Source organism: Pezoporus occidentalis, unplaced genomic scaffold (assembly GCF_034315485.1).
Source record: "Pezoporus occidentalis ecotype Australia unplaced genomic scaffold, CSIRO_AGI_Poc_V1 ctg344, whole genome shotgun sequence".
NCBI lineage: Eukaryota > Metazoa > Chordata > Aves > Psittaciformes > Psittacidae > Pezoporus > Pezoporus occidentalis.
The window spans coordinates 1-15737 of record NW_026915419.1 but is presented as its reverse complement, the minus strand read 5'-3'; the positions used below and the strand labels follow the sequence as shown (position 1 = coordinate 15737).

At 68.4% G+C, this 15737-nt stretch overlaps 3 protein-coding genes across 3 annotated transcripts; 2 read left to right on the top strand and 1 right to left on the bottom strand.

Moving 5' to 3' along the window:
- The first annotated feature begins 101 nt into the window (after positions 1–101).
- MIEN1 (migration and invasion enhancer 1) lies at positions 102–1831 on the top strand. Its single transcript, XM_062629981.1, has 4 exons — positions 102–207; positions 991–1088; positions 1178–1254; positions 1725–1831. The coding sequence occupies exons 1-4, from the start codon at positions 143–145 to the stop codon at positions 1806–1808; spliced, it is 324 nt and encodes a 107-aa protein (XP_062485965.1). The 5' UTR covers positions 102–142; the 3' UTR covers positions 1809–1831.
- Positions 1832–2792: 961 nt separating this feature from the next.
- Positions 2793–12297, bottom strand: ERBB2 (erb-b2 receptor tyrosine kinase 2). The gene is made up of 27 exons (XM_062629933.1): positions 12099–12297; positions 10086–10237; positions 9807–9993; positions 9579–9716; positions 9413–9481; positions 8977–9089; positions 8730–8871; positions 8534–8650; positions 8303–8429; positions 8153–8226; positions 7980–8070; positions 6520–6719; positions 6309–6441; positions 6146–6236; positions 5908–6068; positions 5759–5806; positions 5491–5629; positions 5277–5399; positions 5091–5189; positions 4817–5002; positions 4561–4716; positions 4390–4465; positions 4155–4301; positions 3961–4058; positions 3690–3860; positions 3340–3610; positions 2793–3253 (listed from the first exon to the last, which is right to left on the bottom strand). The coding sequence occupies exons 1-27, from the start codon at positions 12181–12183 to the stop codon at positions 2931–2933; spliced, it is 3717 nt and encodes a 1238-aa protein (XP_062485917.1). The 5' UTR covers positions 12184–12297; the 3' UTR covers positions 2793–2930.
- Positions 12298–14613: 2316 nt separating this feature from the next.
- Positions 14614–14981, top strand: LOC134169456 (post-GPI attachment to proteins factor 3-like; the record flags this gene model as incomplete). The annotated part of the gene is made up of 1 exon (XM_062629980.1): positions 14614–14981. A coding segment is annotated over exon 1 (307 nt), but the record flags the coding sequence as incomplete, so codon positions are not given.
- Between the last annotated feature and the right edge of the window lie 756 nt (positions 14982–15737).

The window sequence follows — 15737 nt, the reverse complement described above, 5'->3', positions numbered from 1 at the left end:
CATAGGGGTCGATGTGGGCCCCATAGGGGTCGATGCGGGTCCCGGCGCTGTGCGGTCCTCCCGCCAGCAGGGGGCGCAAGCGCAGCGCGGCCGGAAGCGGTGCCCTAAGCGCCAGCACCCGGAAGAGAGGGGCCCGGCGGCGATGGGGGACGGGGACGGGGCCGGTACCGGGGGCGAGCGGCGGGTCCGGATCGTGGTGGAGTATTGGTGAGGGGGGGTAAGGGGGGGGATGTGGGGTGAAGGGGGGTGTGGGGTGTGGGGGATGTGCGGTAGGGGGAGTTGGGGGGTGAAGGGGGGATGTGGGGTGGGGGGAGTTGGGAGGTGAAGGGGGGGATGTGGGGTGGGGAGAATGGGGGGTGAAGGGGGGATGTGGGGTAGGGGGAGTTGGGGGGTGAAGGGGGGATGTGGGGTGAGGGGGAGTTGGGGGTGAAGGGGGGATGTGGGGTAGGGGGAGTTGGGGGGTGAAGGGGGGATGTGGGGTAGGGGGAGTTGGGGGGTGAAAGGGGGAATATAGGGTAGGGGGATCTGGGGGTGAAGGGGGGATGTGGGGTGGGGGGAGTTGTGGATGAAGGGGGGGATGTGGGGTGGGGGGAATGGGGGGTGAAGGGGGGATGTGGGGTAGGGGGAGTTGTGGGTGAAGGGGGGGATGTGGGGTGGGGGGAGTTGGGGGGTGAAAGGGGGGATGTGGGGTAGGGGGATCTGGGGGTGAAGGGGGGGATGTGGGATAGGGGGAGTTGGGGGTGAAGCGGGGGTGCGGGGTGGGGGTTAAAGGGGGGGATGTGTGGGGGTGAAGGGGGGATATAGGGTAGGGGGAGTTGGGGGGTAATGGGGGGATGTGGGGTAAGGGGATTTGGGGGGTGAAAGGAGGGATGTGGGGTGGGGGGGTGAAGGAGGGGATGTGGGGCAATGGGATACGGGGGGGGGGGGATGCCATGGGTCAGGCTCTGGGGGTGCCAGCGCTACCCCCCCCCATTCCCCCCCCTCCATTAGCGAGCCCTGCGGCTTCGAGCCCACGTACCAGGAGCTGGCGAGCGCCGTGCGGGAGGAGTACCCGGACATCGAGATCGAGTCCCGCTTGGGGGGCACCGGTGAGGGGCTGGGGGGGGAAAGGGGGTGCAGGGAGTTGGGGGGGGGTCCCGGGGCCGTGCTCACAGCTCAGCCCCCCCCTGCCCCCAAGGTGCCTTCGAGATCGAGATCAACGGGCAGCTCGTGTTCTCCAAGCTGGAGAACGGCGGCTTCCCCTACGAGAAGGACGTGAGTACCAGGGGGCTCTGCCATGGGGGCCCGGGGGCTCTGCCATGGGGGCTCTGCCATGGGGGCCCGGGGGCTCTGCCATGGGGGCTCTGCCATGGGGGCCCGGGGGCTCTGCCATGGGGTCCCGGGGGCTCTGCCATGGAGTCCCGGGGGCTCTGTGATGGGGTCCCAGGGGCTCGGCCATGGGGTCCCGGGGGCTCTGTGATGGGGTCCCAGGGGCTCGGCCATGGGGTCCCGGGGGCTCTGTGATGGGGTCCCAGGGGCTCGGCCATGGGGTCCCGGGGGCTCTGCCATGGGGTCCCGGGGGCTCTGTGATGGGGTCCCGGGGGCTCTGCCATGGGGTCCCAGGTGCTCAGGAGCCCCCCCCCTCCAGCACAGCCGTGATCCGAGCCCGTGCTGCACCCCAGCCTCTGCGTACCCCCCCCCTTTCCCCTTTCCAAGGGCTTCTGACCCCTTCTCTGCCTCCCCAGCTCATCGAAGCCATCCGCAGGGCGAGGAATGGGGAGCCCCTGGAGAAAATCACCTCCAGCCGCCCCCCCTGCGCCCTCCTGTAGCCCCACGGCCTCCGAGCCCCCCCGCTTCGCGCCTCGATGCCGTCCTCAGCTCCCTGCGTGGCTTTGAATGGCAGAGCCCCCCCCCCCAGCACTGCCAGTGGGGCACCGGGGGGGGGGGTGTCACATCCCTGCTATGGGGTGCAAGCGTGGTTCCCCTGCAGCACCCAGCAGTGTGGGGTGGGGGGGGATTTGGGGGTCAGGGGGAGCCAGGTTGGGTGCTTGCAGGCTCCTGTGCGCAGGGCCGAGCGCTGGCTGGGACTTGTTAATGATTAAAGCCTCTCCTGGCACTGTTTAAACCAGTGCGAGGCCACGGGAAGCCCGGCCCCATAGCCAAGAGGTTTGGTTAATGCCCCCCTCCCGCCCCATTCTCAGGCTCTTGGCTCTCCCCTGCTGCCTGCAATGACTCTGCCCTTTGCCATGGGGCAGCTGAGCCAGCCGAGGGGTCCCCGTTTCTTCTGTACCGGGTGTAAAGGCAGGAATAAAGGATGGAGGAGACCGTGGCCCCTCTCGTGTCCCTGACGGGCCCCAAGGCACGGGAGCGGGGTCAGAGCAGGTCCTGGCTCCTGCCTTGGGATGGGGAAAGGGGAGATGAAGGCTCGGAGCCTGCAGGTAAAGGTGGGTCCTGCCCCACGCTGCCCCCAGGGGATGGATGGGCTACGCCCGGGAGCTGGCGCAGGAACCACAGAGACCAGGGGAGTACAAAAACCCAATGTACAGGTACCAAATATACATCTCGGCTTCCAAGGAACCCGCGTCGGGGCCGGGCCACGCGCCCGGCGCCCGCCTCAGTGCAAGTCCGGTGTGTCCCGGTGCTGCTGCGCACCGGGGAAGGAGGGCAGCGGTGGCGGGGCACAGCGGGAGCCCTGCTGCCGGGGGAGCCATTGGGGCGATGCTGACAGCGTCTCCTGCTCCCCATTGCAGTCCCAGCACCATCCAGCTTGTGGGTCCCCCCCCACACCAATGGGGGGGGGGGGGTGTGTCCCCCACGCCTCGCTGCCCCACAGCATCCGTGCCCGGTGTCACCCCACAGCGCTGGGCACAGCCGCCGGCCCCACATCCGTGTCTCGCCTCGTGCTGGCCCTCCCCAAGCTGCCTCTGTGAAGTGATGGGGGCTCCGTGGCCCTACGCCGCGGCGCTGTCAGGGCTGGCCAGGCCGAGGTACTCGGGGTTCTCGGCCGTGGGTGTCGTGCCAGGGCCCCCCTCGGGGCCGGGGGCTTTTGGGGGGTCCTGGTTCCAGTAGTAGGGGTTGTCGAAGGCCTGGCTGAAAGGGGCACTGGGGGGTGCCAGGTACTCGGGGTTCTCCACGGCGTGCCCAAAGGGGTGCTTGGCTTCCTTGATGAGCCCGTTCTTCAAGCCCTGGTGCCCCTTGGGCTTATCCGGGGGGGACGGGGGGACACGGGGGTGCCGCGGTGGCGACCGCCGCTCCTCGGCCTGGTTGACGTACTCTGTGGGGAGCAAGGGCTGCGTTAGGGGCGATGGAGGCTGCTGATGGGGCAGCAGCTCCCGCATGGCCCCATCATCCCCTCCCTACCCGGCATGGTGCTGCAGGGCGCCGGGCTGAAGCCCTCGGGCTCCTCGCTGTCCTCGGTCGCCAGCGCAGTGGGGTCCTCGCTGTACCGCGGCGGCACGGTGATGGGCTCCCGCGTCGCCAGCGGGCTCTGCAGGGCCGCCTTCACCCCGGCATCCCCCTCCGGGGGCTCCAGCACGGGGCCCTCCGGCCCCTCCGCCAGGCCCTGCGGTGGGAAGGGGAAGGGGGCCAAGCCCTCGCCCTCCTCTGCGTCCACCGGGGTCTCTGCTGTGCTCTGGGTGAGGAGAGGATGCAGTTGGGTGCTGGCACCGAGGGCGCCGGCACCGTGGGTACCTCACCCCAACCCCTCTTACCCGCATGGAGGAGATGCAGCTGCGGTAGGTGGTGGAGGTCTCGGCGCTGAAGAAGCCGTGGTGAGGGACCAGGTACTCCTCAGCATCCACCAGGTCCTCCATGTCCTCCTCCTCCAGCAGGGCCCGGTAGAAGGTGCTGTCGATGGAGCCGGGCAGCCCGGCCAGGTCATTCTGTGTGTGTGTGGGGTGGGAAGCAGAGCGCTCAGTGCCCACATTGGGGTGCTATGGGGTGGGGGGGGGACACACAGGACCCCATGGGGACCCCATGTACCTGGATGACCACGAAGCGCTGCGGGTCCCGGGCCATGCGGGAGAACTCGGTGACCAGCTCCCGAAACTTGGGCCGGCTTTCGGAGTCGATCATCCAGCCTGCGGCAGAGCCCAGCGCCATCAGGGCCAGGAGCCGGGGGCCACCGCGGCGCCCCGGCCCCATCCCGTGTCCCGTCCCCCCCCCCGACCCCGTACATTTCACCATGATCATGTAGACGTCGATGGTGCAGATGGGCGGCTGCGGCAGCCTCTCGCCCTTCTCCAGCAGGTCCGGGATCTCCCGGGCAGGGATCCCCTCATAGGGCTTCGCCCCAAACGTCATCAGCTCCCATACGGTGACGCCTGCAGGGATGGGGCCATGGGTCAGCGATACCCCTGACCCCCCCCCTGCTTTCCCCCCCAGCACCAATGTGGGGCCACCCCAATGTACCATAGCTCCAGACATCGCTCTGGTGCGTGAAGCGCCGGCGGAGGATGGACTCCAACGCCATCCACTTGATGGGGACCTGGCACAGGGAGGATGTGGGGGTGAGCGGGATGCGGAGTTTGGGGAAAGGGGGGGCACTGCGCTCCCCCATGGCTGCCCCCCCCCAGCTCCCACCTTGCCGCCGTCGGCGTGGTACTCGGTCTCATCGATGTCGAGCAGCCGCGCCAGCCCGAAGTCGGTGATCTTGACGTGGTTGGGGCTCTTGACGAGGACGTTGCGAGCGGCCAGGTCCCGGTGCACCAACCGCACCTCCTCCAGGTAACTCATCCCCTGGTGGATGGGGGGCACCGCGGGTCAGGCTGGGTCCATGAACCCCCCCCCACCACCAGCACCACCACCACCAGCAGCACCCCAATGCTCCCCACCTCACCTTGGCGATCTGCACACACCAGTTGAGCAGGTCCTGGGAGCCGATGTGGTCCTTGTTCTCGCGCACGTAGTCCAGGAGGCAGCCGTAGGGCATCAGCTGCGTCACCAGCTGCACCGTGGAGGTCAGGCAGATGCCCAGCAGCCGGGACACGTAGGGGCTGCCCACCCCTGCCATCACGTAGGCCTCCTGTGGTGGGCAGCAAGGGGACGGGGTGAGGACGGGGCAGGGGCCGCCGCCGGCACCGCTCGCCCGCCGGCACCGCGGTCGCACTCACGTCCAGGATCTCCTTGTTGGCTTTGGGGGATGTGTTCTCCCGCAGGACCTTGATGGCCACCGGGATCTTCACGCTCTCCCCGTCGGGGATCCAGATGCCCTGCGGGGGGGACACCCACACACACAGGGGTGAAGGGTGCGGAGCGGGGCCGGCGGCAGCCCACCGGCGGCACCCACCGCCCCTCACCTTGTAGACGGTGCCGAAAGCGCCCGAGCCCAAGACCTTGACTTTCTTGAGCTCCGTCTCCTTGAGGATCCGCATCTGGGCCTGGTTGGGGAGGGCCCCGCTGGGCGTCAGCGGCTCCACCAGCTGTGGGGTACACACGGATGAGGGGGGACCCCGCTCCTGGCACCGCTGGGTGCTGCGGGGTCCATCCCCATGCGGGTGCCAGCATCCCCACCTCGGTCTCCTGCAGCAGGCGCCGCATGGTGTGCTTGCGCTCCTGCTGCCGCCGGCGCTTCACGCACACAACGGTGATGAGCAGCAGGACCACGACCAACAGAGCCCCAACCACGCCAGCGATGATGGACGTGACCTGGCTGCAGGGCAGCACCAGCAATGGGGAGATGGGTGATGGGGTGGGGGGGGTCCAGGCTGGAGGAACCCCCCCCCCCCCCGCCACCCATAGTGATGGGGGTCAGGGTGGCACAGGGCACCCGCGCTCGTACCTTGGCTTCTGGTCCACGGGACAGCCGTCCTCATCCCGGATCGTGCACCTAGGGACACAGCGTGCAGCATTGCCACCATCAGCAGCCCCCCCACAGCCCGCTGTCTGTGCTGGGACCCACACACCTCCCCCCCCCCCCCCCAAACTCACGAGTGGGTGCAGTTGGTGGGGCAGAGCTGGCAAACGCCGTCTTCATCCGGATACTTCCAAATGGGAACGAAGGAGGCGTCCGCCTTCACCCCGCTGGGGCACCGGCGCACGCACTGCTGCGCGTCCTTGTAGTGGGCACAAGCCACACACTGGTCCGCTTCCTACGGGAACGAGGTGGTTGGAGGGAGCTGGGAATTCGGGGACACCCCTTCTTGTGCGTGTGCCCCCCCATGCTCACCGGTCCGAAGCAGGTCTCGGTGCCGTTCTGGGGCTGGCACTCGGGGTGGCAGGGCAGGCACCGCGTGCCGTTGACGTGCTCCCGGATGGCTCTGTGGGGAGAAGGGAGCATGGGATGGGGGTCCCGGGCCCCCAAAGCGCTGTCCCCTGGGCTCAGTCCTCACCCCTCCAGGAGGTTGCAGGAGGCGACGCACTCCTGGCCCCGCAGGAACCGCTCGCAGGCCACGCACTGGGTCGGGCCGGGGCCCCAGCAGTGCCCATGGGTGCAGAGGTGGAAGCAGACCAACCCCTCGCTCTCTGCACCAGAACACAATGAGCATCAATGGGGGGGGTTCCTCCAACTCCCGTCCCCACCATCCCATGGGTGCCACTGACCGCACTGCTCGGGGGGCTTGTTGTGGGTCTGGAAGAGGCGCTGCCGGGGGTTGCGGAAGATGCTGCCCCACGGCACCTTCTGGAGGAAGCAGAGCTGGGGGTTGTGGTGCACCAGCACCATCCCGCTGCTGATCTCCTGCAGGGACCGCAGCCCCAGCGCCCGCACCGACAGCTCCCGCAGCGTCAGCGAGTAGGCACCGCTGCGGGGACAGCGACGGTGGGCACGGGTGTGCGGCGGGCGTGCGTGTCCCTGCATCCCCCCCGTGTGTCCCTGCATGGCCCCCGCGTGTCCCTGTATCCCCCCGTGTGTCCCTGCATCCCCCCCTTGTGTCCCTGCATCCCCCCCTTGTGTCCCTGCATCCCCCCGTGTGTCCCTGCATCCCCCAGTGTGTCCCTGCATCCCCCCCCTTGTGTCCCTGCATCCCCCCGTGTGTCCCTGCATCCCCCCCGCATGTCCCTGCATCCCCCCCTTGTGTCCCTGCATCCCCCCGTGTGTCCCTGCATCCCCCCCTTGTGTCCCTGCATCCCCCCCTTGTGCCCCTGCATCCCCCCGTGTCCCTGCAACCCCCCCCTTGTGTCCCTGCATCCCCCCGTGTCCCTGCATCCCCCCGTGTCCCTGCAACCCCCCCCCTTGTGTCCCTGCATCCCCCCCTTGTGTCCCTGCATCCCCCCGTGTGTCCCTGCATCCCCTCCTTGTGTCCCTGCATCCCCCCTTGTGTCCCTGCATCCCCCCCCGTGTGTTCCTGCATCCCCCCGTGTGTCCCTGCATCCCCCCTTGTGTCCCTGCATCCCCCCTTGTGTCCCTGCATCCCCCCCGTGTGTCCCTGCATCCCCCCCGTGTGTCCCTGCATCCCCCCGTTGTGTCCCTGCATCCCCCCCTTGTGTCCCTGCATCCCCCCCTTGTGTCCCTGCATCCCCCCCGTGTGCCCCTGGGTCCCCACATCCCCCTGGTCCCCACATCTCCTCCCTGTGTCCCCTCATCTCCCCCTGTGTCCCCACATCCCCCCTATCCCCCCATGTCCCCACATCCCCCTGGTCCCCACATCTCCTCCCTGTGTCCCCTCATCTCCTCCTGTGTCCCCACATCCCCCCTATCCCCCCCATGTCTCCACATCCCCCAGGTTCCCACATCCCCCCCCCGTGTCCCCACATCCTGCCTGGTCCCCACATCCCCCCTGTGTCCCCACATCCCCCCTGGTCCCCACATCCCTCCTATCCCTGCCATGTCCCCACATCCCCCCGGTCCCCACATCCCCCCATCCCCACAATGTCCCCACATCCCCCCCTATGTCCCGTTCCCCCCCCCCATCTCTCCTGGTCCCCACATCCCCCCAATCCCCACGTTCAACCCTGATCCCCACACCCCCCCAATCCCCACACCCTCCTGTTCCCCACATCCCCCCCTATGTCCCCACATCCCCCCCAGTCCCCCCATCCCCCGTGTCCCCATCCCTGCTCACTTGTGCAGCACCCTGCCCCGGATGATGCGCAGGTTTTGGAAGACCCCCAGGTCCTGCCAGCCGGGCGGCCAGGCAGCGATGTAGAGGTAGCCTGTGGGGTGCACCGAGTGTCACCGCACCGTGGTCCCCCCCATACACACACACACACAAAGCCCCCAGCGCCCGGTCCTCACCCGTCAGCTCCTCCAGGCTCTCGAAGATGCGCAGCAGTTTGGGGTCCAGGGGCGCTGTGTTGGTGCTGGGGTCCCTGCCAGGACGGGAGGGAGGTTGGGAGGGGGTCCCCACCATGGGCTCGAGGAGGAGGGGGGGGAACCAGGAGTTACCCTGCGAAGGTCTCGGGGAGGAAGGCCAAGCTGCCGAAGATCTTGGTGCAGCCGGTGAAGTGCTGGATGTTGGAGGCGTTCACAGCACGGACGCCCTTGAGGAAATCCACTCCCAGCCCATAGCACACTGCAGGGAGGACGGGGAGGCAGAGCAGGGCTTGGGGTGCTCCATCGGGACCCCCAAAGCCCCGCTCCTTCCTGCCCCATGGACGGCTCTGGGGCGCTGCTCACCCTCGGGGCAGGGCTTGCTGCACTTCTCACACTTCTGCACGTTGTTCACCGTCACCTCCTGGCTGTTGTGGGGGCACACGAGGGTGCAGGACCCCACCTCGGTGGCGAGGTAATTGTCTAAGGGGAATGGGGGGGCACAGTCAGGGCCACGGTGAGCACCGGACCCCAACCCGGTCCCCATTGGCACGGTGCTCACAGGGACATTGGCTCACGCAGCTGGCCCCGAACGTGTAACGTCCATCGCGGTTGGGCACCGACTCGAAGGTGTCCGAGTTGTAGATGACGAGGGGGGGGCAATGCAGCTCGCAGATCCCACTCCGGTTGAAGTTCAGGCACGCCTGGGGTTGGAGGGGGGGGGGGATGAATGCACAATGGGGTGGTGTGAGATCCCGGCATCCCATCCCATCCCGTTCCCGGTGTGCCCGCCCCATCCCGGTGCGCACCAGGCAGTCGGAGTGCTTGGGGCCGGTGCAGCCGGCGGCGCATTGCTCGTGGCAGCAGTCGGTCGGCTTCGTGCCCTTGCAGCGCGGGCACCCGTGGCAGATGCTGTTGGTCACTGGGATGGGAGGGGGGGGGAAAGGGAGCTGGTGGGGATGGGGACCTCGATAAGGGGATGTGGGGGTGCCCTGGGGGAGGAGGTGGGTTCCCAGGGCAGGGATTTGGGGGGGGGGACAACAAATGGGGATGCGCAGGCAGGGGTTTGGGTGCCAAATAGGGGTGAGAGGGACAGGGACAACCAAGCAGGAAGTCCAAGGGGGGGGGGGCTCCATGACCATTGTTCCAATGGGATCAATGAGGCAGGAGCACGCAAAGGGAAAGGGGGAAAGGCTTCCCATGGGTTTTGGGGGTCCCGGGGGGGGCTGCAGGCTCCGTACTCACGTGTCTGGCAGTCCCGCGGCCCCTCGCCCCAGCAGTGCCCCTCGGCACACAGCGCCCGGCAGTCGGGACCTGCGCCGGGAACGCCGTGAGCGGGCGATGCCGTGGGGCAGGACCCCCTTCCCTGGGTACCCCCCTCAACCACCGCCACCACCACGCCGGGGCTCACAGGTTCGGCTGCGGGTGCTCTCCACACGGATCTCGCCCCGGAGCTCGTTGTGCCGGTGGCAGATGTCGGCCCACAGGATGGTCTCCTGGAAGCAGAGCTGCGGGTTCCTCTCGATGCGCACGCCTCCCTTTAGGATCTCTGCGGGAGATGGATGGGGTGGAGAGGGGGCCGTCAGCACGGGGACAGCCACGGGGAGCACCCAAGAACCCCCGGGGAAGGGTCCCTGACCCGTGAGGTGCCGCATGCCGAGCTGGCGCAGCCCCTGCGCGCCGCCGGGGCCGCCGTTGCCCACCACGGTCAAGGCGAAGCGGTCCTGGAAGAGCTGCGTGCCCCGGATGATGCGCAGGTTCTGCAGCTCCAAGCCCATCACTTGGTTCTCAGCGATGAGCACGTAGCCCTGCACCTCCTTGATGTCCTATGGATGCGGGGACAGGGGAGAGAAGCAGGATGGACCCCGCTGCGTGCCCCCCTGCTCTCACCATGGGGTGTTCTTCCCCCCCTGCACACCTTGAGGAAGGCGGTGTCGGCGTCGGCGGGCAGGTAGGTGAGCTCCAGGTTGCCCTGCACCACTTGGCAGCCCTGGTACAGGTGCCGCAGGGTCTCGTAGTGGCTCTCGGGGCTGGAGGGCCGCAGCAGCTTCATGTCGGTGCCCGTGCACACTGTGGGCACGGAGCAGGAGCTCAGCGGGGTCCCCTCGCCCCGTCCCATCCTCATCCCTGAGGCCCCCGCAGGAAATGCCACGGCTCCGTTTATCTCCGGGGCTGCTCCCAACAGCTTCCGATGGGCTTCCTGCATCGCTGCTCTCCCAGCCCGGCACGCGGCGAGGCTGCTCCCGCTTTGGCAACCGGCCCCACGCCAGGGACAACCGGGGGGGGGGGGGCAACATCACCGCGGTGCCCACGCTGGGTTATGGGGAAGGGACCCATAACCGCGGCCATGCGGAGCAGGGGCCGGGGGGCAGGAATTGCTCTGCCCACGCTGGTTGGAAGGAGGGAAGAAGGGAGGGAGGGAGGGGGGGGGGTTGGAAGAGACAAGCCCTGATTGTTGTTGGGCTTCGATGGCCGCCGGAGCGCGACCATCCCCGTGGCGTCGGGGCGGGCGCCCCGGGCCCGGTGAGTCACGGCCGCGGGTGGCACCGGGCCCCGGCAGGAACCGCCTTTTCAGGTCGGGCGTGTTTGGGGAGCAGCGGTGACGCAGGGCACGGCGCAGCCCCGGGCACACCCGCGGCCCCCGGCACCGTGCGGAGCCCACACAACGGCTCCGGTGCCGCCACACCGCGCCCGGTGTCCTCGGTGCCGGCGAGGCTCCGGTGTCCCTCGGGGGCTGGAGGCTGCACCACGGCTGAGTGACAGCCCCCGGTGCGGGCAGCTGCGCATGGAGCCGCCTCCAAGGCCGCCGAGCCATGGAAAACACCCCCTTGGCACGGCCAGAAAGGGGGAGCCCCCCCGGGGTTGGGGTTCAGCTCTCGCCCCATGGCACCGGGGGGGGGACGGGTGTCTCTGAGCTGTCGGAGCCAGCAGCCAAAGCCCCAGGTCTGCCCCGCAGCGCGGGTAGGGGATGCCACCGGGTTCCCCAGGGAGAAGGGCAGGCGGGATGGTGGCAGGGCCAGATCCTGCTGGGATCCCGGCTCCATCCCATGGGCTTCGGGCCTGGCTGCTCCTCCATTGAGGATCACTGACCCAGGCAGCTCAGTGATCCACGCTGCCCGGACCCCGATCTCCATGGAAGACCCCGTCTGCCCAAGGGCAACCCCCGGAGCATCCAGCGGAGCCCATCGGCCACATGCCCGTGGGGCTGCCCCGGTTGCTCCCGGAGCTGGTGCCGCCGCTCATTCCCAACGCATGGATCCAGACTGTGGGAGCACCCTGCTGCGTTCCCAACGCACAGACCCTCAGAGCAGGGCGAGCTGTGGGGTGCCGGGAGCAGAGAGCACCCAGTGACCCCAAACCCCCCCCCCCCAACACAGGGCCTACGGCGTCAAACCCCGACGGTCACTTTGGGGGCCGCTCCCCCCCGCTCCTGCCCCGGTTCCAACGCTCCCCCCCGGCCGCTCTGCCGGGCAGGGCAGGGTGCGGCACGTCGAGAATGTGGATGGGAGCGACGGGGACGCACCCACCGCCACCCACCCGCTCTCCGTGGGGCACCGCGCCCGCCCCGAACCCCCCCCACACCCCCCCAAACCCCCGCTTGGGCCCCCCCCGGAACCCGCTTCTCCTCCGGTGCTACCGGGACAGCGCCAGCACCGACCCCGGGTTGGGGGGGGGGGGGTGTCCGCGCTCTGTGCGACCCCGGGGCTCCCAAACCCGGCCCGGGGGAGCGGACCGGGCCTCGTCCCGTCCGGAGCTGTAAAGCCGGGGGGGGGGGGGGGTCCGGTCACTTCCAACCGAGAGACCCTCGGGAGCACCGGACCCGGTGCCCCCCCCCCCCAATGCAAAACTTTGCTCAAAGTCCTCCCGGTCTCCTCCCCCTCCCGTTCCCGTCCCCCCCCCCATTCCCCGGTACCGCTCGGTCCGGACCCACCTTCGGCGGCGGCGGGAGGGGGGGTGCAGAGCGCGGCTCGGAGCAGCAGCAGCGGCAGCAGGAGGCAGCCCCCGGGGGGGTTCATGGTGCTCAGCGCGGGCCGCGGCCCATGGCCCCCGCCGGCCGCTCCGGGAAAGTTTGCGGTGCGGAGCCGCCGCCTCCCGCCGCTCCCGGCTCCGCCTCACGGGGCCGCGCAGCGCTCCCGGCCCCCGGGCGAGGGCGCGTCCCGGTCCCGTCACCCCCTCCCAGCTCCTCCGTGCGCGCTCCCGATGCACCGGACACCCCCCCACACCCCCCCATCCCCTTCCCGGGGTGCTCGTCCCCGTAACCCCCGGGGTGCGGAGGCTTTGGGGGGGGACGGGGGACACACGCACGAGCTCGGTCCCTGTCCCTTCAATTGGCCCGGTTGGGGGTGACGGTGACCGGGGCACGGCGGGGATGGGATGCTGCTGCCGGGTGTGGGGATCGGGGGGGCAGCGCTGGGGTACAGGGACAGTCCTGGGCATGGGGGCACTCCTGGGGTACAGGGACAATCCTGGGGTACAGGGAATCCTTGGCATGGGGGCACTCCTGGGGTACAGGGATAATCCTGGGGTACAGGGACATGGGGACACTCCTGGGGTACAGGGATAATCCTGGGGTATGGGGACAGGGGGACACTTCTGGGGTACAGGGATAATCCTGGGCATGGGGACACCCCTAAGGGAGAGGGACATGGGGGCACTCCTGGGGTATAGAGACAATCCTGGGGTACAGGGACATGGGGACACGGGGACACTTCTGGGGTACAGGGATAATCCTGGGCATGGGGACACCCCTAAGGGACAGGGACATGGGGGCACTCCTGGGGTACAGGGATAATCCTGGGGTACGGGGACATGGGGGCACTTCTGGGGTACAGGGATAATCCTGGGGTACAGGGACTCCTGAGCATGCGGACACTCCTAAGGGACAGGGACATGGGAACACTTCTGGGGTACAGGGATAATCCTGGGGTACAGGGAATCCTTGGCATGGGGGCACTCCTGGAGTACAGGGATAATCCTGGGCATGGGGACACCCCTAAGGGACAGGGACATGGGGACACTTCTGGGGTACAGGGACATTCCTGGGGTACAGGGACATGGGGACACTCCTGGGGTACAGGGATAATCCTGGGGTACAGGGACAACTGTGGGGTAAGGGGAGTCCTGGGCATGGGGCCACTCCTGGGGTACAGGGACAATCCCCATGGACCGGGCCAGTTCTAGGGCACAGGGCCATGGGGCCACCCCAGCATCACCCCATGACTCCCCAGTGAGGTGACCAGAGCCGGCGCTTGCCCCCCACCACAGGCACAAGCCATCGGTGCACCCTCAACCGCTGCTCCCGGTGAGGTTTTGGGGTCCCGCGGGAGCATCGCAGCCCACGATGGGCACCCCGCATGTGCCCAGCCCCATGCAGCCCCCCTGGGCAAGAGGAGCAGGGTGCACATAGGGACGGATCTCCAAGCAGGTCCCCATCGGCCACCTCATCCCCATGGATCACCCGCAGCCCCCAAGGGGGAGCAGGAGCAGAAGCCAAGGGGGTGGCACGGGGGGGGGCAGGGACCCCCCACTTTGGAACCCAAGCGGCCACCTCGGGGTCCTCGTCCCATGGTCCCCAGCCACGCTGCCCCATGGCCCCAGCCGGACCCCACAGCCCCTATCGGCCACAGGGGACCCCACAGTCCCCACTGAACACAGAGGACCCTGAGCCCTCATTGACCCTAGCGGACCCCATAGCCCCCATTGACCCCAGAGGACCCCATAGCCCCCATTGACCCTAGAGGACCCCCAGCCCTCATTGACCCTAGCGGACCCCATAGCCCCCATTGACCCTAGCGGACCCCAAGCCCCCATTGACCCTAGAGGACCCCATAGCCCCCATTGACCCTAGCGGACCCCAAGCCCCCATTGTCCCTAGAGGACCCCATAGCCCCCACTGACCCTAGAGGACCCCATAGCCCCCATTGACCCTAGTGGACCCCCAGCCCCCATTGACCCTAGAGGACCCCATAGCCCCCACTGACCCTAGAGGACCCCCAGCCGTCATTGACCCTAGAGGACCCCATAGCCCCCATTGACCCTAGAGGACCCCAAGCCCCCATTGACCCTAGAGGACCCCATAGCCCCCATTGACCCTAGAGGACCCCCAGCCCCCATTGACCCTAGCGGACCCCATTGACCCTAGAGGACCTCAAGTCCCCATTGACCCTAGAGGACCCCATAGCCCCCATTGACCCTAGAGGACCCCATAGCCCCCATTGACCCTAGAGGACCCCCAGCCCCCATTGACCCTAGCGGATCCCATAGCCCCCATTGACCCTAGAGGACCCCATAGCCCCCATTGACCCTAGCGGACCCCAAGCCCCCGGTACACATATGGGCCCCGGGTTGGGGGGGGGAGACACGGGACACATATCCCATGATCCCCTGCGCAACGTGCCTGGGGGGGGATATATCCCATGATCCCCCGCCCCGCTGGGGGACTGTATCCCACCATGCCCCGCGCCGCCCCCGTTTCCGGGCGGTGCCGGAAGCGGCCGTTGCGGGGCAATGGCGGCCTGTGGCGCGGCGCGGGCCGCGCTGCTGCTGCTGCTGGGAGCGGCGACGGCGCCGTCCCCGGCGCGGGGCTCGCAGGGGGACCGGGAGCCGCTGTACCGGGAGTGCCTGGGCCGCTGCGAGCGGCACAACTGCTCCGGGGCGGCGCTGCGCGGCTTCCGCGCCCGCCAGCCGCTCTACATGGGGCTCACAGGTACCGCCCCCCTGCGCCCATTGGCTGACGCGGCCCGCCACAGCGGGACACGCCCGCTACGGGGGCGGGGCTTACGCGAGGCCACGCCCTCGCCCCAACCAAGGGCGGGTGATTGGGAGGTGCTGGCGTGGATCGGGATGGATTGGGATGGACCGGGATGGGTTGGGATGGACTGGGATGGACTGGGAAGGGTTGGGATGGAGTGGGATGGACCGGGATGGGTTGGGAAGGACTGGGAAGGGTTGGGAAGGACTGGGAAGGGCTGGGATGGACTGGGATGGAGTGGGGTGGACTGGGAAGGGTTGGGAAGGACTGGGATGGGTTGGGAAGGGCTGGGAAAGGGTTGGGATGGACTGGAAAGGGTTGGGATGGACTGGGAAGGGTTGGGATGGAGTGGGAAGGGTTGGGATGGACTGGGAAGGGTTGGGATGGAGTGGGAAGGGTTGGGATGGACTGGGATGGACTGGGATGGGTTGGGAAGGACTGGGAAGGGCTGGGATGGACTGGGATGGACCGGGATGGGTTGGGAAGGGCTGGGAAAGGGTTGGGATGGACTGGGAAGGGCTGGGATGGACTGGGAAGGGTTGGGATGGAGTGGGAAGGGTTGGGAAGGACTGGGAAGGGTTGGGATGGATTGGGAAGGGTTGGGATGGATTGGGAAGGGTTGGGATGGACTGGGATGGACCGGGATGGGTTGGGAAGGGTTGGGATGGACCGGGATGGGTTGGGAAGGGTTGGGATGGACTGGGAAGGACTGGGATGGACCGGGATGGGTTGGGAAGGGTTGGGATGGACTGGGAAGGGTTGGGATGGCCTGGGAAGGACTGGGAAGAGCTGGGATGGACTGGGAAGGGTTGGGATGGA